The 24,780-nt window shown below is 41.1% G+C and overlaps 1 protein-coding gene across 1 annotated transcript in view; it reads right to left on the bottom strand.

Annotated features, from left to right (window-relative positions):
* The window catches only part of KPNB1 (karyopherin subunit beta 1), a 33,301-nt gene extending 9,108 nt beyond the window's left edge, over positions 1 to 24,193 (bottom strand). The window contains exons 1-16 of the mRNA XM_044001220.1: positions 23,731 to 24,193; positions 23,515 to 23,573; positions 20,824 to 21,006; positions 17,285 to 17,485; positions 15,208 to 15,360; positions 13,940 to 13,999; positions 13,201 to 13,290; positions 11,785 to 11,895; positions 10,270 to 10,371; positions 8,412 to 8,636; positions 6,467 to 6,658; positions 5,567 to 5,697; positions 3,446 to 3,593; positions 3,144 to 3,215; positions 1,906 to 2,050; positions 593 to 675 (exon numbers count right to left, since the gene is read on the bottom strand). Of these exons, the coding sequence (XP_043857155.1) occupies positions 593 to 675; positions 1,906 to 2,050; positions 3,144 to 3,215; positions 3,446 to 3,593; positions 5,567 to 5,697; positions 6,467 to 6,658; positions 8,412 to 8,636; positions 10,270 to 10,371; positions 11,785 to 11,895; positions 13,201 to 13,290; positions 13,940 to 13,999; positions 15,208 to 15,360; positions 17,285 to 17,485; positions 20,824 to 21,006; positions 23,515 to 23,573; positions 23,731 to 23,770 (1,995 nt within the window). The 5' untranslated portion in view covers positions 23,771 to 24,193. The remainder of the gene's footprint in view (positions 1 to 592; positions 676 to 1,905; positions 2,051 to 3,143; positions 3,216 to 3,445; positions 3,594 to 5,566; positions 5,698 to 6,466; positions 6,659 to 8,411; positions 8,637 to 10,269; positions 10,372 to 11,784; positions 11,896 to 13,200; positions 13,291 to 13,939; positions 14,000 to 15,207; positions 15,361 to 17,284; positions 17,486 to 20,823; positions 21,007 to 23,514; positions 23,574 to 23,730) is intronic.
* Between the last annotated feature and the right edge of the window lie 587 nt (positions 24,194 to 24,780).

Raw genomic sequence — 24,780 nt, 5'->3', positions numbered from 1 at the left:
ACAATGAGCAATTGTGAATGACTTAACTACTCTCAGCAGTGCAATGATCGAAGACAATCCCAAGGAACTAATGAGGAAGCTTACTATCCACCCCCATAGAAAGAACTGATAAAAAGAACACTTGTGGATTGTACATATATAACCTGGTTGGAACCTTGTGGAGGGGGAAGGAAAAGGAGGAAGAATAATTTGGAACTCTAAATTTTATGAAAATGAATGTTGAAACTAATGTGTTAGGAAGAAGTGCGAACAGGGAATATAGGAGATGGAAGATGTCACCAAGAAAGGAAATCTCCAATTCACCAAGCATTATATAGAAACTAAACAAAAGTAGTTCTGAGAAGATGACAAGTCCAACACCTCTAGGGATGCCAAGTGTACCAGCACATGGAATTACTAATCTTGGCTTAATGGAAGAACAATAACAATTACAGATACAGGGAATAACCTGAAAATATAATTTAGTCAATTATTTTGCTACTGTAGTTTGGGGACAGGGAGAAGGAAGTGATCATTTGTACCTAGTGCATGGCAACCTCCACTAGGCACACAAAAGTTCAATGTATTATGTTGATATCAAGGTATGTCCCACCTGGTACTCAGCATAATTCTTCAAACCAATGCCCAAGAAGGGTTTAAAGGCATCCATGTATTTCAGGAATTCACCACCCAACACTGCACAGAGACAAAATCTGTTAGCTTATACCAACAATGGGAGCTCTATGCATAGAGAGGTTAAGTATTTGGATTCCTCTCAGGTGAAGTTTTTAAAAATGTATTACACAGTACAATACACAGATTGTTGCAAATTAAAATGAGTTAATAGAACTTAAACACAAAGACATTAACAAGCTGTTTTAAGAGAACAAGCCCAATTCCTGCAACTGCTAGACGGGAATTTTGGGATTCTGTTCAAATGTCCTGAAAGTACCAACTCTTCATATTATAGCATCTTACTCTGGACTAGACAAGAAAGTGGCATGGCCCTTAGGAAATGTCACGGTTAATTTTTGGACTTGCAGAGCCAGCAATTCCGCCTCTTGTCCATCTTCTGAGCTAGGAGACCAGCTTCTGAATAGGGTCCTCAGGTAATCCCCCCAGGTTTTGAAACAAAGTATATCCAGGAGAGGAGCAACACTGGCCTTCACCTTCAAATAAGCGACCTATTGAATCCAAAATGAAATTCTTTCAAGGCTATCACATGTTCCCAAGATATTCCAGCATATTATTTTCTTATGCCAGAAATAGATCTGGTCCTCCAGAGGATGGTCCCTCAGGGTGATAACACTCTCAGAAATAGGAAGATCCCCAGTAAGGATTGCTAAAAGCTGCCCCCAAAACGATTCCTTGTTTCTTAAATGTCCTTTAACGGAGTTCTTAATGATCTTTCAGCGTTTGAATTCAAACATGAAATAATCAGAAAATTAATTAATTTCTAGAACTAACTCCAAGGTTCTACTCCATGCCAACCATTACTATGTGCCACCTCTATTCTATGACAAAATCAGTAAGAGCTAGAGGAGAGCATTTCCTTTTTTCATTCTAGATCCTTTTGCTCTACCTCCCCAATCTGTCCACTGCCATAAGCACTTAGGACCCTTATGAAGACTTTGAGGAAAAAAGCACCTGGTTATTAAGAGGTACATACTATGCTGACTTGACGCAAGCTGCCAATGTCAACTTATACCTTTATCTCAAATTAGTTCTCTTCTGACTTTCAGAAGTACAGTTGTAAAATTACACCAACACTTAAATTTACACTTAAGCAAACTTGGACTTTTAGCTTGACTTTAGACCTACCAGTAAAAACAGATTAGGGAAATAAGTCAAAATTCTAAAGAAAAAAAAATACTTCAGCTCTATTCCAAGTCATGCATATTCACTGATCATGGTCTGCTCACTGACCTTCTACCAATGTGCTCACAGCCATCAGGGCATCTTCTTGAACCCCGCCAGATCCAGCTGTGCTCTGGAACATCCGCAGCAAGGATGCCATGACCACATCAGAAATCTGCAAAGCATCCTGGTGCTGCACTTTTCGGAGAACATTCTATGAAATGGATATGGGTTTAGTGCTTAGTGGCTCCAAGCTTGATAACAAAAGATCTCAGGTTATTTTGTGATTAATTAGAAAAGCACACTTTAAATGAACCCCTTGGATTTTTTTTTTAACGCAAACCTGCAATGTTGTACTTAAGTGTTTGGTCGATGTAAACCATCTTCACTAAAACACCCTCCATTTTCATCTTCATCTTACTCCTGTGTTGCAGAACAGTGTTTATCCATCCTGATAAGTAAAACTGTTCTCTCTGCATTTCATTTATGCTTGAAATTAAAGCTAGTTGCCTGTAGCAAAGCCTTAGTGCTAAACTCTCATGCGAAGATTGTTGTTTTTCAGCTCTGTAGATGAAGTGGTAGCAAAGTTTGATTCCTAGCCAAGACACTGAAATTCTTACCACTCCAATCTCCTACAATCACCATTAGTCTATTACTAATGGAAGAAGAGCTTGATCTTCATCCACTTTCACCAGCCCCGATCTTTCCTACGTTCCCCAAAAGACAGGTGCCAATGGATCTCTAAATCTTCCTGATTAGTCTGTTTGATGTCAGACTGAGCATCTCAAAAATTACCCCTTGAAAACTATTTTGCTTTCTAGTTGTTCCTTGATTTCTAACAGGTGACCTGAACTTTGGAGAATGATTCCCCCCCTCCAAAAAAAGTCTAATGATAACACTGGGCTCTGCTGTTTCAGTCACTGATCGTCAAGTTTTATAGCAGAATGGCAAAGCCAGGATTATTTCAAAAGATAATGGCTGAAACAGTAGCCTGAATTTTTAGCAAAAGGAAAAGGTGACTGGGCATCATCTGTGGATGGGCTTGGCTTGACCACAGATGCACAAAGCACCAAAACCAGCAAATGTCTTTCAGGGTATGAATTCCAGCCTCCTAATTGGTGCCAGCCCAGAAAGGGAACTGCCTGCCTCCAATGAATGTCTTCAGATCAGCTTCATCAACACAGTTTTGCTCTGTGTGGTGCATGAACTTGTCATCCCAAGACGGCAACGGCAGCTCTCCTTTTTCTTCCCCTTCCTGCCTCTCCCCCCAACCAACATGTTTCAAGTAAGAAGGGCCAAGTCCATACCTGCAGAGTAGCACAGAGCAAAGACTGAAGATCATTGAATTGGATTCTGTCTGATGTGCTCTGGATGTGAGACTAGGTAGAGAGAGAAAGGAAAGTCACCATGGGATGACTCAGGACCCTTCCTTACACATCATTTTGGTGCCATCTATCAACCCAGGAACCCCCAGAGCTCCAGGCCTCAAAAGTGTGGCTCTGCCATGAAGACCCTCGGGGAATCGATGAATGGAGATGAAGCCAAAAAGCCACAAAAGCATGGCGGCTGGCCCTCTTGTGGCTGCCCACTCCTGGCCCCTAAGCCTCACCTCCATCTGCAGCACTTGCTGCAGTCGCTCCATGATGACCAAAGTCGTTTTCTGGACTGCGGGATAACAGTCCTTGGCACTGTTTTTCACAATTTCCATCAGGGCTTCATATGCAGCACTCCTCAAGTTGTTCTGGTGTCCATCAGGTCTGATCAAGAACAAAATGGATTATTCTTCTGGTTCTTAACAAAGGTCAAAGGCTCCTCCATCCACTCCAGAACAAGGAATGCTAAGGTTTGAGAGCTAAGAGAGCACTTTTGGTGACTGATTTTTCCACTGAAAATGATTCCAAAAAATAACGGACAGATTTAACTCAGGTTTGGCCACAAACAAGCCAGGCTTCAAATTCTCTAAGGCTCATTAAGCTTAAGAACAATTTTATTGTGGTCTTTAGACTGAGCCAAACCTTCAAATAGCCCTTTGGGAAATGAGCTCAAATTCTAACAGAAATGAGTTAGGAATAAGAACCTGAGGAAAATACACTGGCCTAGGAGGAAGAAGTCCCAGGTTTCATGCTGGGACGACCTCTATCTAGCTGTGGAATGGCTATGACACATCTCTTCTCTGAGGTTCTATTGGATTAGATTCAATCAATCGAATTAAAGTTCCAATGCAAGGGACTTCAATATCTGATATTCTAAAATTCTACAATGTCTCCCTGAAGAGTTGAGAAGATTCTGCTAGTAATGGCATCAGAAACAAACAGGACTGGAAGGGGCAGCTAGGTGGCACAGTATGTAAAGCACCAGTCCTGGATTCAGGCGGACCCAAGTTCAAATTCAGCCTCAGACACTTAACACTAGCTGTGTGACCCTGGGCAAGTCACTTAACCCTCATTGACCTACAGGGAAAAGAAAAGAAAAGAAAAGAAAAGAAAAGAAAAGAAAAGAAAAGAAAAGAAAAGAAAAGAAAAGAAAAGAAAAGAAAAGAAAAGAAAAGAAAAGAAAAGAAAAGAAAAGAAAAGAAAAGAAAAGAAAAGAAAGGAAAAGAAAGGAAAAGAAAAGAAAAAGAAACTAACAGGACTGAAGGAAGAGGGTGATCATTTATCTGCTCACTGAGATCCTGGTCACTCTTAAATATCCCTACTATTTCATCTCTAACCTGGCCCTACACAAACCATCATGGAAACGCACAAGTTTCATAAATCAAGGAAAAATTTAAAAAGAATCACCACCTCATATACAGGTTGTACTCTAAAAGCTGTTGTAACAAGTGCTATAAATGGCTTTTGTAACATCATTTATAACACTTTCTGTAAGAAGATGGATTCTCAATTCTAACAGGTCAGAAATCTTTTCCCCTTCTAGAATCGTAAGTGGTATAGGTAATAAGTTCAAGATTACTACTTGGATCTATTTAGAAGGTACCATGCAAGTCACATTTCCCAGAAATTTTAAAAAGCAATAATGGAGAGTTCAAAACAAAGAGAAGCAGTAAGCAATTAACTAGTTCTTAATGATCACCAGCTAAATTGGCCGCTTCATGTATACCTCATACTGACTCCCTAGCTTCTACATAAATAAGTAGGGTAAAAAGACAATATTGATCCTAATGCCTTTTAAAAGAGAATTCGGGGCAGCTAGGTAGCGCAGTGGAAAAAGCACCAGCCCTGGAGTCAGGAGTACCTGAGTTCAAATCCGGCCTCAGACACTTAACACTTACTAGCTGTGTGACCCTGGGCAAGTCACTTAACCCCAACTGCCTTACTAAAAAAAAAAAAAAGAGAGAGAGAGAGAATTCAATTTATGGTTATTTGACTTATATTCTTTTTTTTTGGGGGGGGGGGTGGAGGAGGATGAGAGTTAAGTGACTCACCCAGGGTCACACAGCTATTAAGTGTGTCACGTGTCTGAGGCTGCATTTGAACTCAGGTCCTCCTGAATCCAGAGCCAGTGCTTTATTCACTGTGCCACTTAGCTGTTCCTATCTGACTTATATTCTTAAGAAATGTATTTATTGAATGAATGAGATTCATGAAATTTAATAAAAGTGATCACCCTCCTGCAGTATAAGGAGCTATTTCTCTGGCTTTCTCCTTCAAGCTCAACATGTTCGCATCTATCACAGAAAGCCCTAGGAGCTGAAATATAATAATGCCTACCTGTAAAGAATGCCAATTACCTGTCTGTGGTCTCTAGGAGCTTCTGGACTATGAGTTCAAATGAAGTAGATAAACAGTAGGTAGCTGGTTCTTCCTGATCATCAGCTACATCTGCAGCTTCATAGGCAGCTTCAGCCAGACTAGAGAAAGCCTGAAACCCAAAGACACTTCAGACCTTAGTGTTAGAACAGTCACTCAGCTCAACCAGCTCAGGCATAACCATGTTTTCAAGATAACTTGACTAGAAGCACTTTTCAACTGACTCGGGGAAGAATTCTTTGAATTTCTTGCCCAAATGCCAGTGACACTTTCAAATTTCAAAAACAAAACCCAAGAAGCCTTCCTGTTATTGCTCTGCTATGCCAAGAGTCTGTGATACCAGACTTCTGCAACTCTCTAGACCAAGGCTATGGCTGTCACTTTTCTTTCCATTCAGGAAAAAAACCTCTCTGAGACTCATTATCTCCAAAAGTCCTAGGCCTCCCTGTATGAATTACATTCTAGAATTATACCCAGGAAATAAAAGGCTAACTACACTCCATGTTCAATACCTACCTTCCTTCTTGCTCCCTCTATCCTTAGAAGCTTTGCAACTAGCAACTCATACCCCTCAATCATCATTTTGAGTTCCCAAGAAACTCAAAATAGATGCTTGGCTCCAAATACTTCTCATGCTGGGGGAGCATGACTGTTCTTAATGGTTCACCATGAGTCAACAGCTCCCATCAGCTGAGGCATTTCTCCCACGTGTTAATTGAAGAAATGAGAATGTAGGTGTTCACAAAAAAGCATTCTTGTAAAAATCCATCTTTCTTCCCGAAACTTCTGCTTTCTTGCCAATGAGCCAGCCAATCAAGTGGGGCCAACCCCTCCCCCTTCTCTCTCCCCACCCACCACCACCTGTAAAGCCAACCTCTTACCCAGCACACATTGGAAGCCACTCGGGGCTCCGCACTCAGGCCCTCGATCAGACACTGCAGTAGAGGAGCAAGGTAGACATCATTGATGGCAGCCTCAGGAAGCAGCTCACAGATTCTGCCCACGGTCCAGGCAGTTGTGTCTCGAACCACCACACTGGGATCTTTCATTAATTCTATGAGAGTGGGCATTGCCTGCAACACAACACAGCACTGTCAGGCAAGGAAGGAACTATAAAACACGTTCGCCCATTCCAGAAAAGGATTTACTGCTAAAAATGGCATTTTAAACCAAAACATGGCTCAGGCAAATTCACGCTAATGAAATCTGTAAATGCCATTTCAGAAGACATAAAATTAATGTGCCAGAGGACACAACCCTGAGAAAAACTAACCCTCTACTGGGTACAAGCCCCATGGGGTTAAAAAAAAAAAGACCCCACATATACTACTACAATATTCACAGCAGCATTTCTGTGGTAGTGAAATACTGGAAACAAAATGGGTACCCAATGATTAAGGGAGTGACTGAATAAACCTAAGACACCGTGACTGCCTGCCAAAAAATATGAACAAAAACATTCCAATGATAATAATCAATCTTGGCCCTAAAGAATAGATGCCAAAATAGTGTCCTCTCAGGACAGGTGGCAGGACTAGATACAGATGGCTGCCACATATTCCGGAACATGAGTGCTATGGTGGGTAACTGGGAATATATTTTCTATAGCTTCAATGGAGATTCTCCTGGTTCTGAGGGGTTTAACTGGTGAAAGTTATCAGAAAAGAACCGATATAAAACAAAGAACATGGATAAAAAAAATCTTTTAAAAAAAAAGAACAAGAGGGGCAGCTAGGTGGCGCAGTGGATAGAGCACTGGCCCTGAAGTCAGGAGGACCTGCGTTCAAGTCCGGCCGCAGACACTTAACACTTACTACCTGTGTGACCCTGGGCAAGTCACTTAACCCCAATTGCCTCACCAAAAAAAAAAAAAAAAAAAAGAACAAGACTTTACTTAAGCAGCATCAATAGAAATTATTACATCTGTATCTAAAGATTTGTCTACTATATATTCTCTCCCAGTTAGACCATTCCTAGATTATTATGGTCCAGTTCTAGGCTTTCTCACTTTAGAAGGGACATCAACAAATTAGAACACATTTAAGAAGTGTGGAAGGATGGTTAAAGGAAAAGTTATTGTTTGTTTAGTCTGGAGAATACTTGGAGGTAGGGAGAAGGTAGACACAATAGCTGTCCTTCGTGACCCTACCTGAAGGGTCATGTAAAATAGCGATTAAAACTTCTGATTGGTGCCACAGTATTTCAGAACTAGGACTAAAAGGCAAAAATTAAGTTGTCTAAAACTGAGTAGCCTAGACCTTCTGAAGTTTCTTATAGCTCTTTTTTTTTTTTGAGATATTTTATTTTTTCCGTTACATGTAAAGATAGTTCTCAACTTTTGTTTATACATGCTTTACACTTTCAGATTTTTCTCCCTCCCTCCCTCCCCTCCCTCCCCCCCTCCCCTAGACAGCAGGTAATCTGATATAGGTTATATCTATATATATCTATACATATACATATAGATATATATATACACACACATATATATACACATAATAACATTAATCCTATTTCTGCATTAATCCTGTTACAAGAGAAAGAATCAGAGCAGTGATGCAAAACCTCAAAATAGAAAAAAAAAACAACAGCACCCAAAACAAAAGAAATAATATGGTTCAATCAGCATCTATACTCCACAGTTCTTTCTTTCTTTTTTTTTCTTGGATTTGGAGATCCTCTTCTATCATGAGTTCCCTGGAACTCTTCTGTACCATTGCATTGGTGAGAAGAATATAGTCCATCACAGTAGGTCAACACTCTCTTACAGCTCTTTTAATTCTATCATCTTGCTATACCTAATGTATACACCTATCTTGGTCTTACCTGAATAACTAGTGGTTTGAGCTGATTGGGTTCTGGTCCTTCCAAGATGCAGCCAAAAGCCATGACAGCTGCATCCCGATATCGCCAATCTGGGTTCTTAATGTGTTCTTTTATGAAGGGTAATACATGAGGAACAATGTCATCTTCACAGCAGGTAGCCAGGAGCATGAGGCAAACCCCTGCTGCTTTACAGGGATTCCAGTCGTCGTCATCATCATTTTCATCCTAGCAAAATATCATACCCATCAAAATACTCTACTTTAAAAGGTTATTCTCGGGGCAGCTAGGTGGCGCAGTGGATAAAGCACAGGCCCTGGATTCAGGAGGACCTGAGTTCAAATCCGACCTTAGACACTTAACACTTACTAGCTGTGTGACCCTGGGCAAGTCACTTAACCCCAATTGCCTCACTAAAAAAAAAAAAAAAAAGGTTATTCTCAATCATCTTTGACTCAACCTCAGAAAGACTATTGGGTTTGACCTAGGGACAAGTGAACTTTAAAGAAATTTATTTATATGACTTCATTCTATAATGCTAGGCCTGGGCCCATTTAAGATGGTATATAAAATAAAACTCCATTCCAACTTCCCAGTACCACCAGTTGGAACTCAGTCTACATATATGATCTAACTATCATAACCATGCAATCTGTGCATTATGATATGAAATGGATTCCCTATGCAAAGATTAATGTCATTCAGTAGGAAAAAGGCCAAGAAAACCAGACAAGAGAAATCAAGACCAAAAGGAAATATAGCTAGCAAAATTAATAGCTTACCTACATAATAGCAAGCTTTTAAAAATTACAAAATGGATGGCACTGCTATTCCTCTTTCAAGAAATTTAACTTTAAAAGACCAATTTTGGTACAATAGAAAGAGTTCTGATCTAAAATCAAATCCCATCTCTGACAATTACTATCTCTGTGACCTCACGCTAGCCACCTGACCTTCTCAGGCCTCAGTCTGCTCACCTATAAAAGGAAGAGGTTGAATTAGATGACCTCTGAGGTGCCTCCTAGCTCCCTTTGTAAATTTTCTTACCCACAAGGAGGAACTGGCACCAGAAACTCCAGCATCACTCCCATCAGGGTTCAATTTTCTTTGGTAATAGAAATGTTTTGTGTAGAAGAGACATGTGGCTAATGAATTTTTCTACATCATAAGGCCCCTAAAATGAGATGTTATAGAACACCCCAAAGAAAAAAAGGTTAACCAACAGAAACCTCTTATAGAAAAAACGTAGAAAGGCCTATCATCATGGAGTCTCAATGTCAAACAGCTTCAGAAACAGGATGTGATTTTTTTTTTTCATTTCAAGCACAATGGTATAGCAGAACAATTACTGATATAAGCAGATTGACATTAAGAGTCCAAAAAATTACAGAGCCTGATTTTGCCAACATTTAAAAACATAAGGCATGTTCTATCAAAATGACAATATAGCAAAATCCCTTGAATATTCGATTTCTGTTATAATTATTTCCCTCTAGTAAGACAAGTAACCAAAATGAACCTGTTTGTCCTCGTCCTTTGCTCCCTAAGTTCCTAGAACCCAGTGAAAAAGCACCTTGGAAAACTCAGTAATTAATCCATGTCATTTCATCTCTGGTGACCAAGCCCCATCCCCATTGGAAGTGTTCAGACCCAATTTGCCTTCAAAAACAACTCAGAAAGCCTAAGGGATCTCCCAGAGCCAGCTCAGCTGTTCCTGAGTCATCTCTAAGAACATCAAGCTTTTGAAGAGATGCCAGCTTCTTGCATTAAAACCTTATCATCCTTCAGAGTGGGACTTGCAGCAAGCCAAGCACTGATTATATGGTTTCATGTCATGGTTTGAATTTTAGAGCAAACTCACCTGTTTTGTTAGTGTCTGAGTGAGGATCGGGACCAGATACTGTAGTGCTCCCTTGGCATAAAACTTGCTGGTATGCTCTGGGGGTCGTCCCTGTTCTGCTGCCTGTGGGGGGAAAATGCATCAAAAAATCCTAGTTAAGGAGACATAAGTCGGTTTGTGACACCAAAGATATACAAAAAGAACGACAGTCCATATCTGAAGGTAAATAGGGGAAAAGTATGCTAGCATTCCACATTATTTTTACCATCTTATCATTAAACAAGTCCTTTGGTAGCCTGACTCCTATTGCTGGTGGGTGGTTAAATCATTCTTGGAGCACTGGGAGGTTCCGAAATATCTGCAAGCTCCAAAGTATCCCAACAGCACTAGAAGGGGCTACTCCTCAAAGAATACTCATTATCAAGAACTGAATCTATACAGCAGATGCAGCCTAGCAAAAGGAAGTATGATAGAGTGGAAGCATATATAAAGTAGAAAAACCCAACCAAACAAAAAAATCCCCGGGGCCACGGAATAAGAGCATCTGGATCCAAAGTCAGCTTTAATAAGAATTCTTCATCTACAAAACAAAGACTACTGCTTTCTCACAGGCCTGTTAAGGCAAAGTGCCATATAAATCTTATAGCACTATTTAAATGTGAGTTACATTATTACACTGTCATATGTCCAAAGCATATGTCCAGGGAAGCCTGGAGTACTTTTCCCATTAAGAGCAAGGATGTTCCAATATATTTTTTTCTTTTCTAAGTCTATATATATTTTTTGTGCATTTAATTGAAAGCATTATTCTGAGAAGAGGTTCATAGCTTCACCAGAATACCAGAAGTCCACACAAAAAAAACGTTAAGAATCCCCATTTTAGAGGTTCTTATTTTGAATCTTTTCACATTAGTAAAAACTCATGAGTTACATCCCCATTAGAGGTTTTCTTGGCAAAGATACCGAAATGGTATGCCATTTCCTTCTCCAGCTCATTTTACAGCTGAGGAAACTGAGGGCAAACAGGGTGACTCGCCAAGGGTTAAACATCTGAGACTGGGTTTGAACTCAGTTCCTCCTGACTCTAAGCCTGGTGCTCTATCTACTGTGCCACCTAGCTGCCCTCTTAGTTATCATCTAGGCAGTCTTTTAAGAAAAGTTGATAGGCTCCATGCTTATCTAAGGGAGGCCTGAAGCTCTTAAGAGAAGCTGAGGTTTTAGAAATAAACTAATGATCAAATAGGATGAATCAGAGCAAGCCCCTTTCCCTTCTATCAACTTCACCACCAGCAAAACATAAATAATAGAGCCCAGATTTGCAACAGTCTAAAAGTAACTGAATTATGGTGCTGGACTACTGCCCCCTGGTGTTCAGTTTGCAGTCTCTGCACTTCATCTGAGGAAAAAAATGCTGTATCATTTTGAATGGGCTAAAGGGAACTTGATCTATGCTAGTCTAACCAACCTCCCCAGTTGTATCTCCTTGGTCATTTCCCCAATGAGAACCCCATTTCTCCCACCCAAACCCTGGCTTACCTCTGATGCTTCAATGGCCAAATCCATTTCCTCATCACACACGTTGGACCAGAATTCTATCCCCTGAAGGGCTACTTCATCGATGTCACTTTTCATTGCTTCAATTGTGATCTTCAAGAAAGAAAGGCCCCCACCCCAATTAATTCTTCATTTAATAGCTCTCCCCATCCTCCATGTAAACTTAAGCAATTAAGTTGTTCATAAAAGCATTACTTAAAACTTTCACCATATGACTGACTATAGCTAAGCTTAAGGAAAGCTGGGGCTCAAGGAATTTACTTGACTTCTCGATCCTTTAATCTGATTAAAAAAATATCAAGTACCTACAGTGTGGAGAACAAACATCCAAATTTATATAAAACAAAGTTGGAAGAGGGGAGGATTTTAAATTAATAGCACCATAAGTTTTTCTTTCACACAGTAAAACTTGAGGGTAGAGGGGTATATATCAATACAACTATTTTTTTTTGGTTTTTTGGGTTGGTTGTTTTTTTTTGCAGGACAATGGGGGTTAAGTGACTTGCCCAGGGTCACACAGCTAGTAAGTATCAAGTATCTAAGGCCGAATTTGAACTCAGGTACTCCTGAATCCAGAGCCGATGCTTTATCCACTGCGCCGCCTAGCTGCCCCAACTATTTTTTTTTTTTAAAGAAAAAAATTCAAGTAGCAGCAACCCCACACTGTCACAGATTTAGAGCTGGGGACCTTAAAGGCCATCCAGTCCAACTCTCTCATCTTACGGGAAGAGAAATAAAACTACATGCCAAGGATCACACAGCTATAAAATGTGGTGGGACATCTAGGTCTTTCTGTCCAAAAATGACCACAAAAACATATGAAATGTGCTCGTTTCATCTTGGCAAAAAGGTGACAAACTACAGATATAGGATGAGACATGTTGTCAAAGACAGTCAATGTGTTGATTTGTTTTGTTTCACTGTATTTCATTACAGGAGAGGGTTCTACAAACAGTGTAAGCCTCTGGAAAGTGACAGCAATGTTTTTAAAAAATGGTTCATTTACATGGCTATTGATTTACAACACTGTTGTTTAAAGGAATAAATCATATAGCACCTCCTGTGTGCCAGGCACTGTTCTATGTACCTTTACAAACATTATCTCATCCAATCCTCTTAACAACGCTGGGCAGTAGGTGCTATATGGTTATCCCCATTTTACAGTTGGGTACTGAGGTAGACAAAAGTGACTTGTCCAAGGTCAACAGCGAATTAAGTGTCTGAGGCCACATTTGAACTTGGGTCTTCCCGAGTTACTGCAACACCTAGTTGCCTTGAATTCCAAGCAAAGGCAGTTAAACAGACCAATAAGGAAACCATATTTAGGCACAAGCCTTTTATAAGTTGTTGTCTTAGACTCTGGCATAAGCTCAAAATCGTTTAACAAAGAATACATACAGCAAAGAGAGCAGGGCCCATGTATGTTTCCATGTACTGATAATAGAGGGACATTATCTTCACCAGATTTTGTAACGCAGCTACTCGAACCTAGGAAGAAAATAACAGAAACTCACTAATATGTCAGAGCTAAGAGACAAAAAGTAGGTAATGTCACATTCTGAAGCTCCAGTGCAACTGAGAGATGGACTAATAATTATACTTTTGCTCTCCACCTCCTTTTTTTCCTCTTCCTCTCCCATGCCTTTTTTTTCCTCCCATCTGAGGCCCATCAATGAAACCCAAGCTACTATTCCAATTCAGTGGAAAAACACAAATCTGGATAAGTTATTTACCCCTACCACTGTGGCAGGATTTTAAATTAATAGTACCCTAAGTTTTTCTTTTTCACAAAGCAAAATTTGAGGGTAAAGGGGAATATATCAAGAAAACTATTGTTTTTTAAAAGAAAACAAAATTAAAGTAGCAGCAACCCCAGAAATCTTTCAGGGGCTCAAAGTCAAAGTAATCATAGCAGAACAATTACCCAGACAAAAGGTAATTCTCTTTCATTTTTTAAAAGGACAAACACTACAATTTAGTAATCTTACAGATCACAGAAAAAAAATTCCCATCAACAAGTATCAGCCCTATCACCTTGTATTCACTCAATCCAACACCAGAATCTTAAACCAGAGCAAGTAGATCCTAGAAATTCTACAAAGACATTTCGAGATGTTCCATTTGATCTCACACTTACCCTTGTATCTGGACACTGGGTTGCTTCGCAGACTACTTGCATAATAAAGTGCCTTTCCGACTGCAATGAAGAAAACATGAAGAAAATGAGGGAAGGCATAAAACAAACATGGGAAGGCCCTCTCTACAACAAGCACCTCACTTCCAACAGGGTACGTGACCTAAATCCAATTTACTAGTCCTGGAGTAGGTACCTTAGAATGGTTTATAAGGAATTTAAGCTTGGTACCTGCTCCATGACAAAGCTGATAATCTAATCTTGAGGAAGGACCTTCACTAAGAAGGCCAGCCTCTGATGGAAGAAAGGAATCATTTTTAAAAGCGGGTCATCGGGGCAGCTAGGTGGCGCAGTGGATAGAGCACCAGCCCTGGAGTCAGGAGTACCTGAGTTCAAATGCAGCCTCAGACACAACACTTACTAGCTGTGTGACTCTGGGCAAGTCACTTAACCCCAATTGCCTCACTTTAAAAAAAAAAAAAGCGGGTCATCTAGTGTGGTAAAAAGACTTGGTTTTAAAGAGGGAGGGAAAAACTCTACATAACTTTAGCACAAATTTGAATTCCCTATAATTGTGTTTTTAAAAAATATAATCATCAAAATTTAAATATATTATCAAATTGCTGTGTTTTAGAGGCACAAATTTTCATCCTGAGAGATGGCAAGTGGCAAGAGGTGGAAACAAGACAAACAATGACAGACAAATTAGATGTATTGGGCACAAAAGAGAACGGTATAGCATACTTTTGGTTGAAACCCTAAGTGTCTTCTAAGATCAAGTCTCCTTGGCTTTCTAACCAACTAGAAATTCAGTCTGTTTAGATTTCCCAGTCCTCCTGGAAGACCAAGGAAAGGCAAAAAGCTTCTAAATGGTCAAATGAGAAATGCAAAATACACAGGTACAGAAAAAATAAAAAACTCATTTCCAACCAAGAAATGATTGTGGATTTGACTTATATTTTCTGAAGCAGCTTTAGTAAACATGTTTCTTGAGGTGATACAACTCTAATTCTACTACAAAAAAAAAGGGTTTAACAAATTATAGGATGGTATTAGAAGACTGGATCCTTCAATATTAGATCTGTGTGCAGCCTCCTCCATCTGGATGGAAATGAAGGCAGGGACCACAGATATGCAGCAAATACTATACCCATCTATTCCATGTTCTTTGATTTTATATTAAGACAAATTCCTATCTCCTCCAGGACAGCAATTAATGCACAAAAATTTCCTTGTCCCCAGTCTATAACTCTTTGCCAAAATAATCTTACCTCTTTGTCAAAGTTTGCTTTGGTGAACTCCAATGAGTTCAGGAGTGCATTGGTAGCTGCTAGCTTCACATTATTACTAGGTTCTTCTTTCCTCATTCCCTGGATTATGGCTGTCAGGATCTCATTGGATTTATCCTGCAGCTGCTCTGGATCCTGAAATGAGAAGTCCAACAAGTTATGCTAATAACAAATTCAAAAGTAGTACAGTTATGGAATTCAGTTCATTGTGAGGTGCATTAGAAAATGGCTTTTCTTGACCTTGGCTACTTCCCTAAGGCTCCCTTCCTTCTATTTTCCTTTCAATTGAAAAAGGGTACAAACCCCCCATCTTTTAAATATAAATATACTCCCAAAGATATGGCATGGTAACAAATCTTCAAATACCACAAATTAACCTCCCTCTTTCCTTGCCCCCTCCCTCTCTCAAATCAATGTTGTGGCAATACTAAAAAGAGATTACATGGAGGGTCCAAGGAAACATCAGCATATACACACATACACATCTCCAATGATGATTAAAATATAAGATAGAACATAAGGCATATCACTGAAGAAACATGATCAGAAATAGAGAGCTGACCACATGGCAAAAGAAATAGATAACTACAGTGATGAAAAAAAAATTTTCTAAGGGAAGGCTCATAGAAACATTGAATAAAAATACTACTCTGGAAGAATAACACTGGATTGCAACCTGTACTAAACTATCAATTAAGTGTACAGGGGCAGCTAGGTGGTGCAGTGGATAGAGCACCGGCCCTGGATTCAAATCCGGCCTCAGATACTTAACACTTACTAGCTGTATGACCCTGGGCAAGTCACTTAACCCCAATTGCCTCACCCCCCCCCCAAAAATTTTAAGTGTACAGAGATCTATTTAAATATTGGGGACAGTACTGCAAACCAGTGCATAATCCTCCAAAATCACTACGGTTTTCAATGAAAAACATGGAAGTAAAATTTGATCATCTTATGCCCCTACTGGTACAGTCACATGAGTTTTCTAGTGTAAATGGGGTTAGCAGTTCAGTGTTCTTTCCAGGCCATCTGTAACAAATGAAATACCAGAGGGCTGAAAATCACCACCTGGCTTTATCATCCAGAGTTTAAGGGACAGTTAACTCTACTGAATTCCTTATTTTATTACGTCAGAGTATCAAGATCAACGTGCTATCAGATCAGCATCAGCATCCTGCACCTCAGTTTGCCTATCTATAAAATGAGAGAGTTGGGCTAGAAAGCCTCTGATGGCCAAGTGCCTTCCTGCTCTAAATGTTCCTTAATGGGATCACTTAAGAAATGACTTCTATGTGAATCTAGTAATTAAGTCAGACATAGGACAGATAAAAGATTCCATTCATAGTAACCCTGCAGAAGTGCAGAAAAATAAAGTCATTATGAAGGTTGTTGGGATTCTGCAGTAAAGGAAACATCAAACCCAGTTGTTTCAAGAATTAGCCACAGTCAAAAATCATGTAGACAGTGTAATTTAAGACTAATAAGAGTTCTTGATCTCTCTGGAAATCTGGTGAAGCTTATGAACTCCCTCTCAGAATTTTTGAATGAATTATTTTTGAATTTAAAACATTTTTTAAAATAAGAAACCTATATAGAATTAAAATTTTTAAACAAACAAGTTCTAAGAACCCCTACAAATATTAAACTTGATATTTGAATGTTCCAAACATCTGGATGAGGAATAAGGTAGAAAATATTGAAAAGATGAGCAAAGGACCAATCTATCCAGAGATGGAATTCCAAATCACTCATCCTTAAACTCCTTTTAGCTCAATGCTTGGGGAATATGATGACAATATGCCTACAAATATTTAGCATCTAACATTAAGACACCTTTATTTCAGACTTTCTTGTGATAAAGGAAAATTCTTCTCCCTAAAGCAGCTTTAAAGAAATGTTTAAGTTGACAACAGCAGCCTCCATTACTACCATATCCCCACCATTGCCCCCAATCAAGAAGAGGTTTTTTGCATTACCTTTATAAGCATCATTTAATATCATGCCTCTGAAACAAAAATGTAAAGAGGTATGGGTGGTGCCTACTTAAGTAGATACTCACAATGTCTTGGCAGATATAACCAATTGCTTCCAATGTTGACTCTTTCATGTGCTCTGTGCTGTTAGGGTTTGTGACATTAGCTACCAGCTGAGGAATGAGTTCAGGCCATTGGTTTACTGGGATCTCTGCACAGGCAATACCAGCTACACACTGTGAAGCAGAGCTTGGCCGATAGGTTTCCGTACCCAAAGTCTGCAAAACCTTCACAGGAGGACAGAAAAAAAAAAAAAACTTTGAGATCTCTTTTAACACATGTAAAAGACAATTCTTAAGACTATCTCATGACCATCTGTCAGAGGAGAATAATGCCTTTGACTAACTACAAGAGCAGCATACAACACAAATGGCTAGAGAAAGGCAGGGTTCATTGAAGTCTTGTATGAGTAGAAAGAGCATCAAGAAATCTGCTTCAGTCAGTCCCATTCAAAGACCTTTAGCCTCAACTAAAAATGCTGATGGTAATTTTTCACAATATTCCACAGGCCCACATGGATAATAAATAACAGGACAATGTTAGAAAGTAAGTCTTTTATTGCTTTTTTGGGGGTAACTGTATCAGGAGCTCTGTGCGTTTAATGTCTTTCCTCTGCCATCTTCTAGAAAGTAAGTCTTAAGGAGAATATGTGAAAGAAGCAGTGGTAGGTAGCAAATCTCATTGCCAGGTTCCAGGAATGTGGTGTGAAGCTGGTCTGCCCTATGCCCAGAATTCCAAAATCTGGTGAAAGTAAAACAGCAAGATACAGGCAAAAAAAAAACAACTGCCAGGTGTCTACATAGGAAGGGAATCAAACCACTAGTGAAGAGAAACACTTGACATTTGGGGGAGGGGGGGAGGGATTCACTTTTCTTTTGTTTGTTCACTAATAACCCAGTAACCTAGGAAGCAGTGTGATAAAAAGCACCTGATTTAGCAGAACTGAGTTCACCTCTTGACTGTCATTTACTATATTATGTGTAACACTGGAGAAGTAACTCTCTGAACCTCAGTTTCCTCATCTATAAAATGACTATAAGATCTCTACGATCTCTCCCTATCTTGAATAAATTGCTAAAAGAGCCTAAACCTTACAATTTAAGTACTAAGCAAGGAGTTAGTCTTGCTTACTCCAAAAGGTTAAGATTATACTCTCCCACTGCAGATGTGAAGAATTATTCCCACTGTCAAAGAGGACTTCTTTAAATTGTTATTTTACAACAGTTTATTAAAAGGAGAAAGCACAAGAGTATATGAAGACACAAAGTGACAAGGTAGGAACTAATGACACCAATGGGCCTGGAGGTTAATCATTACCATCAGAGCTAATTTTGTCAATGAAATCACCAGGCTACCCAAAAGACAAACAGTTAACTGTTCCTAGGGCTGGTCAGAGGACAAATGAAAGGTTGCCAGATTTTTCAGGATAACTCTGCTGACTAGGTTAGGTCATCTGGTATCTTGCTTTGTGATTAACAATGTATTCTCAGTCTGTTCTTTCTTTCCCATCACCCTCAACTCCATCTATATGATTAAGAAATTTTTTTTTCCATATACCACCAATGACCCACCAATAACAAACTAGCTTCTAATTCACAGAAAATAGCCCTAGAATCATAAGATTATTTGGCTGTAAAGGATATTAGCCATCACCCAATTCAAACCATTTTACAAATGACGAAAATGAAGCAGAGAGATTAAATGACTTGTCTAAAGTCAGTTCTGCAACTCAAGTCTCTAGACTCTCAATTCAGTATCCTCTTTAATACATTACACTGCTTTACTACCCATGATATATGTTAGTTCAAAGAAGCAATCCAGGGGCAGCTAAGTGGCACAGTGGGTAGAGCACCGGCCCTGGAATCAGGAGGACCTGAGTTCAAATCTGGCCTCAGACACTTGACACTTACTAGCTGTGTGACCCTGGGCAAGTTACTTAACCCCAATGGCTTCACCAAAAAAAAAGTGAATTGACAAAGAAGCAATCCACCAAAAGAAAGTACTAATTAATGCTACCTAATGTGGTTTCAGGGGCTACAGATGCATAAATGCATTAATATCCTACATCATTCACCAAAGCTCTCTGGTTGTCAACTATAAATAGGTCTGAAACTAACAAAATGCCTGCACACACAGGAGAATTATTATACAAAAACTAAAGTTTTGTATTTTAGAAAAGATATGTAATAGGAACACTATCACTAATACTACTTAATAGTACAGCAAATATCAAGACAAAGACAAACACTAATCAATTTTATTCTGATCTACAAAAAAGGGAATCAAATAATGTCTGTACTAGGTCATCCTTGTCTAAATTCTGAATGTTAACAGCGATCTCCCAAATCTTACCTCCCATTAAAAAAAAATCTTATTCTCATCTATTATTTACTTTGTAATTGTTTGGTGATCAGAAGGGGAGAGGAAACAGCATTATATGCCTTAGGATTTTCAGTAACAAAAGATACTACTTGTTAAATTATTAAGGATTTTAAAAGAATTCATAGCTAAAGATGACAATCTTCTTTTTGTATTCCAAAGATTGATGACAACAAGAACCTTGCCCCACCCCCCACCCCCATCCCTATGTGTAATGAATTTTAGCAAAAGTAGAGGAATATACCAGAATGATGACTTACCTAAGGCTGGGACCCAATGTCAAGAAATAACAGGTGGGAACTTTAAGGAAGTGATTTTAATAATATACTCCTTGGGTCCCCCTCAAATGTCCATCACCTGGACTGTTCCATGGCTGCAACTTAATAGGGAACACTGAGCACAAGGGAAAATACCCTTTATTTCAACATCAAATTCATCCTTCCCCAAACTATTAATGTTACCCCTAATTTGTCCAGTGGAAAATAAGAGCAGCAGTGTCTTTGATTAGTTGCTTGTCCAAAGAGTAAGAAAAATGAAAAAGTAATCGGAATCTAAATTCTTCAGTTATTGGGTGGCATGTATCAAGACGAAGTGGGAAATTCCAAACAAGCTCTAGAAAGTGAAATTCTATTTTCCTAAAGTATTACAATACCCTCCGAAAGTCCTCTTGGGCAGATGAAAAAAAATTTCTAAAAAGTCATACAGATCACCCTGAGTCAATACATCCACTATAAAAGTCTGACATTTCCAGTTCCCAAAATTGAATTTGAAAGGTCCTTTTGGAGTCATCCACAGCTCCCCTACCCCGAAAGGGGCTCTTCAAAATCACTTGCGAATGACTGTTACTGACATAAAGGTCACAGGACAAGGCTGCTCTCCCAACTTCAGTCACTAAATGTGAGACCTAACAATATTTGACAACAACTTTGCAAAACTACTGTGCTTTGGTGCCTGGCATAATTATTCATAAGGAAACAACAAGACTATACAGCAAAGGGTGGGAATCTGAACCAAAAACAAAGACCTAAACTATGACCTGAAAAAAGTCTATGTTTTAAGTAATCTCTCACCTTGTGAGCTCTACTATTTGGCAAATGACAAAAGGTTAAATGAAAATTTGTGAAATGTGTTTACTACTTCTTTTCCCACAGGGGCCAGAGAAACACTTTGCATGTCAGTTACTTACATAGTTCTTGACTTCTCTTCGAGCATTGGCATCGATAGCAAGCCATCTCTGTTGATACTGTGCCTTGATGTCTGGATCTTTAGATGTCAAAGAGTTCTTGATCTGTAGCCCAGCTGCAACTCTGGCAACCTGGCTATTTCCTGGATTTGCCAGCACTCTGGACAGTTCCACAAGAAAAGTGGGCTGGTTAGGAGAAAAGAAATGTTTGTAAATGGAAACTGGGAATTTCCCATATTAAAGCCAACTTAGTTATTAACAACTCATTGGGGAACAAGTAAAAGGTCCTTATAAAAACGTTAAAATATCAACTTCAAAACTCTACTTAATTGGTTTGCTCATACATTAATATTAATAATATGCTTAAAACCACATTAAGATATGTGGGACACACTGTATTTACCATCCTTCTCCAACTCCCCTATAGTCTTCCATTCCAAGCTGATGTCGTTTGTAAATTTCCTTCATTTCCACATTTAACCTGTCTATAGTCAAAGCTTGTTTGGTGATCTGGCAGTCACTAGATTTCTTATATGCACAAATGCAGGATGGGAATAAGTTCACAATTGCCTCCTAGGAATGTTCATCCAAAATGGACTAGATTCTAGACTCACTCAATCTTAGAGCTCCTCAGGCCTTGGAAATCCTTTACTAGGTCCATAATACAGAAGAGATCAGATAAGCAAAGTGACTTGCCCATGGTCACATGGCTAGTTTAGAAAAGTCAGCATTCCCAGCCCCCTGGCCTTCTTTCCTCCAAAGTCAGCTTTGTTTTAACAAGAGGGAAAAGATAAGAGGTAGGAGCAACCAGAAGAAACAAATTTAGACTTGATATAAGGAAAAATTTCTTAACAATGTAAAATTCTACAAATGAAGAATGGACTATCTCAGGAAGTAATGAGTTTCCACTCGCTGAAGATCTTCAAGCAAAGGTTAGGTGACCACTTGTCAAATACATTAATAAAAGAGACCAGAGCTAGCCACTGAGGTTCCTTCTAATTCTGAAATTCTGTGATTACTTATATGTAAACTCAAAGTAAAATAAGGCTTCAGGAACCTTCTTTTTACCCTAGTCAAAGGCACTGTATAGAGAAAATAAGCCAGAAGCATTAATGGGTAATAAAATTAAAGATGGAAAGGAAGAGTGCAAGGAGAAAGATCTGAAAGATGGTGACAAGAACCAAACTTTTAGAACTAAGGGAAAATATAGGATTTTATTTTGAAAATGGGAAGTAAAAATTTGTAAGGCAAAACTTCAACGAACTAATATAAATTACTAATTTATATTGCTAATTTCTATCAGTTGCTTCTGCTTCTCTAACCATTCTAGAGCTGAGCATTCTACTGAAGCTAGAAAACTGCAGGACACTCCATCAAACAACTACTAATAAACGCACATATATATCTTATTTAACAAACAAAATATACACCTCCCCAAAGTCTCTCAACTCTACAAATGGACACCACCAGTCTTGGAAATTAGAAATATGCAAGAATTAATAACCTCAACAGTAAGACATTATTAAGTAACAAATCAAACAGATTTCTTATAACTCTTCACAAAAATAAAACACAAGTATGTTTTTTTACTATCAGTAAAAAGCCTTGCCTACGAAATGTAAAGGACACACACAGGCAAGCGCTAAGGAATAAAATACCCTAAATGTAGCTCCAAGTTGTACTGTCAACCAACACTGACCTTTATAGCACAAAACTCAATCTCTTAAAGACAACAGCCCAAGAAATCATCTATACCTTTTTTCTTTTGGCATGAGGTTTATCCTATGCCTAGCTTAAGTGATTAAAAATTAATAAATTTTTACAATATTTTATGGTTCTTCAGCCATTTAAAAGAGGATATTATACCAGACATCTCAATCTCAGTTTTATTAAAAAAACACCAAAAGTGGTATGGTCTGTTTAATTCAATTCACCCTAAATTTTTATCCAGAGAATCAGCTCCCCATCAAACGGGAAGCCAACTGCATAATTGTTCCCAATTCTTAAAAATTTGAAAAATAATAGCTAAATACTTTCTCTGAAACTGCAACAGGAAATAGGCCTTATCTACTCATTGCTGGGCCATAGTGCCTAGTCTAAGACCAACTCCCTGACCGATTAAAACTCTATGTCCATCCTGCTCCATGATGGCAGCAGAAGACCCACACTCAAGGAGGGGCTAAAATATTGGCATTAGGTGGAAGGAGATTTTGGGGTACCAGGCCTGACTATGGAAACAAACTGGAAAAGACCAGCTCAATGAAGTGGACGAAGGATGAGAGGGGCTGCGGGAAAGGAGAAGCAGGCCCTTAGGCGGGGCGATTGGCCGGGCTCCTAGGGCTTCCACATGGTCCCTAGGCCCCGGCGCCCCAACCCCCACCCTTACTGAACACGCAGCGCCGTGCAACCTAACTTCCCCTCCCTCCCGCTGCACCGCCGCCCTCAGGCCGGGCGGTGATTGGGCAGCCCTCGCCCGGCGCGCCTCGCTATTGGCCGACCGCCGGGGCCTGGGGCGGGACACACCCACCGGCTTCCCGATGGCGGGGTTAGGTTGGTCCGAGAAGGGGGGGAAGGGAGGGAGAAGGGGGAGGGGGGGGCGAGATGGGGCGGGGTGGGTTCCCTAGGCCTGGGCCCCGGGGAGGGCGGGAAGGCCCCAGCCTGGGGGGATGGGATGGGACCAGGCGCAAAACGCACCAGGTTCTCTACAGCCGCCCGCTCCAGGAACTTCTGCGCCGCTTCCAGTTCAATCCGATCTGTGGAGAGGGGAAAGGAAGGGGGTCAAGGGAACCGCGAGAAGGGGAAAGAGGGGGCTTCCCCTCCCCCAGTCTGATCACCTCGGCCCCATCCCCCAGCCCTATCCTCCCCGCCTCGGCCTCGGCCCCGGCCCCAGCCCCGACTCCGGCCTCGTACCGGGCGACACGGTCTTTTCGAGGATGGTGATCAGCTCCATGGCGGCGACGGGGGCTCGGGCTCCTCCTCGGGCGGCTCTGGCTTCTCAGACTCCCGCAGCAGCGGCGATGGCTGTGATGGGGGACTGGGGGTTGGGGGACCGGGTGGGAAGGGAGGGTGGGGTGGGGGGGCGGGGGTCACCACAAGCCCATTCACCGGCTCCCTCCTACTGGTCGCTCCGGCTTCCCTGCCCGCTTTCCTGCCTGCCTGCCTCTCTTCTCCACCTCCTCTTCTTTTTCCTCCTGTGCTGCTGTGTCGGGAGCTCAGGCTCCTCCGGCTGTGGCAGTGGCGGCGGCGGGGGAGGGACCCCGGGGGCAAGTCGGAGCGCGGCTGGTGCTGGGGCGGCGGAGGGAGAAAGAAGGAAGAGATGGTGGGAGGGAGTCAGTGAGTGAACGGCGGCTCGCAGGCGGGGAGAGAGCGAGAGAAGAGGCGGAGGGATATCCGGGCCGGAACTCGTCGCGGCGGCACCGCGCTCCAGTCCGATTGGCCCCCGCCGAGGCCACGCGGACTTCCCGATTGGCTCGCAAGCTGAGGCCGGAGGGCCGCCGCGTGCCGATTCGCCCGCTGACTGCCAAGCTCCGGTTGGATGGGCTGGCGGCCGGGAAGGACGCGCGGATTGGTGTGGAGGGGAGGGGGGGAGGGCGGGAGAGGTTGCCTGGAGCCGCCCGCCTATTGGCTCCGCCTCATGAGGGTGCTGTGCTTGCATTGGCTGGGGATAGGGAGGGGGGGAAATAGAAGGGAAAGCCCCGGAGGGTTCTGATTGGACGTGGTGCTGAGAATCGATTGGATGAACTGAGGCCGGGCACTCAAGAGAACTGAGTAGAGGAGTTCGGGGTCGCTTCGGTCTGAAAGGCGGGAGGCTCTTAGCGGCCTTCGGTGCCGCAGGGCACCATGGGATACCTCAGGAAAGAGGCGGGCGGGCTTCTTTGCGCCTAAGTCGGGCTCAGGACGCCCCCGCCCAGCCCCCGAGTTGGGCTTGGTGAGGTCGGTCTAGGCCCCGGGCGCGGGCGC

This window comes from Dromiciops gliroides, chromosome 4 (assembly GCF_019393635.1).
Source record: "Dromiciops gliroides isolate mDroGli1 chromosome 4, mDroGli1.pri, whole genome shotgun sequence".
NCBI lineage: Eukaryota > Metazoa > Chordata > Mammalia > Microbiotheria > Microbiotheriidae > Dromiciops > Dromiciops gliroides.
The sequence above is the reverse complement of the archived record's forward strand: the minus strand, read 5'-3'. Positions and strand labels throughout refer to the sequence as shown.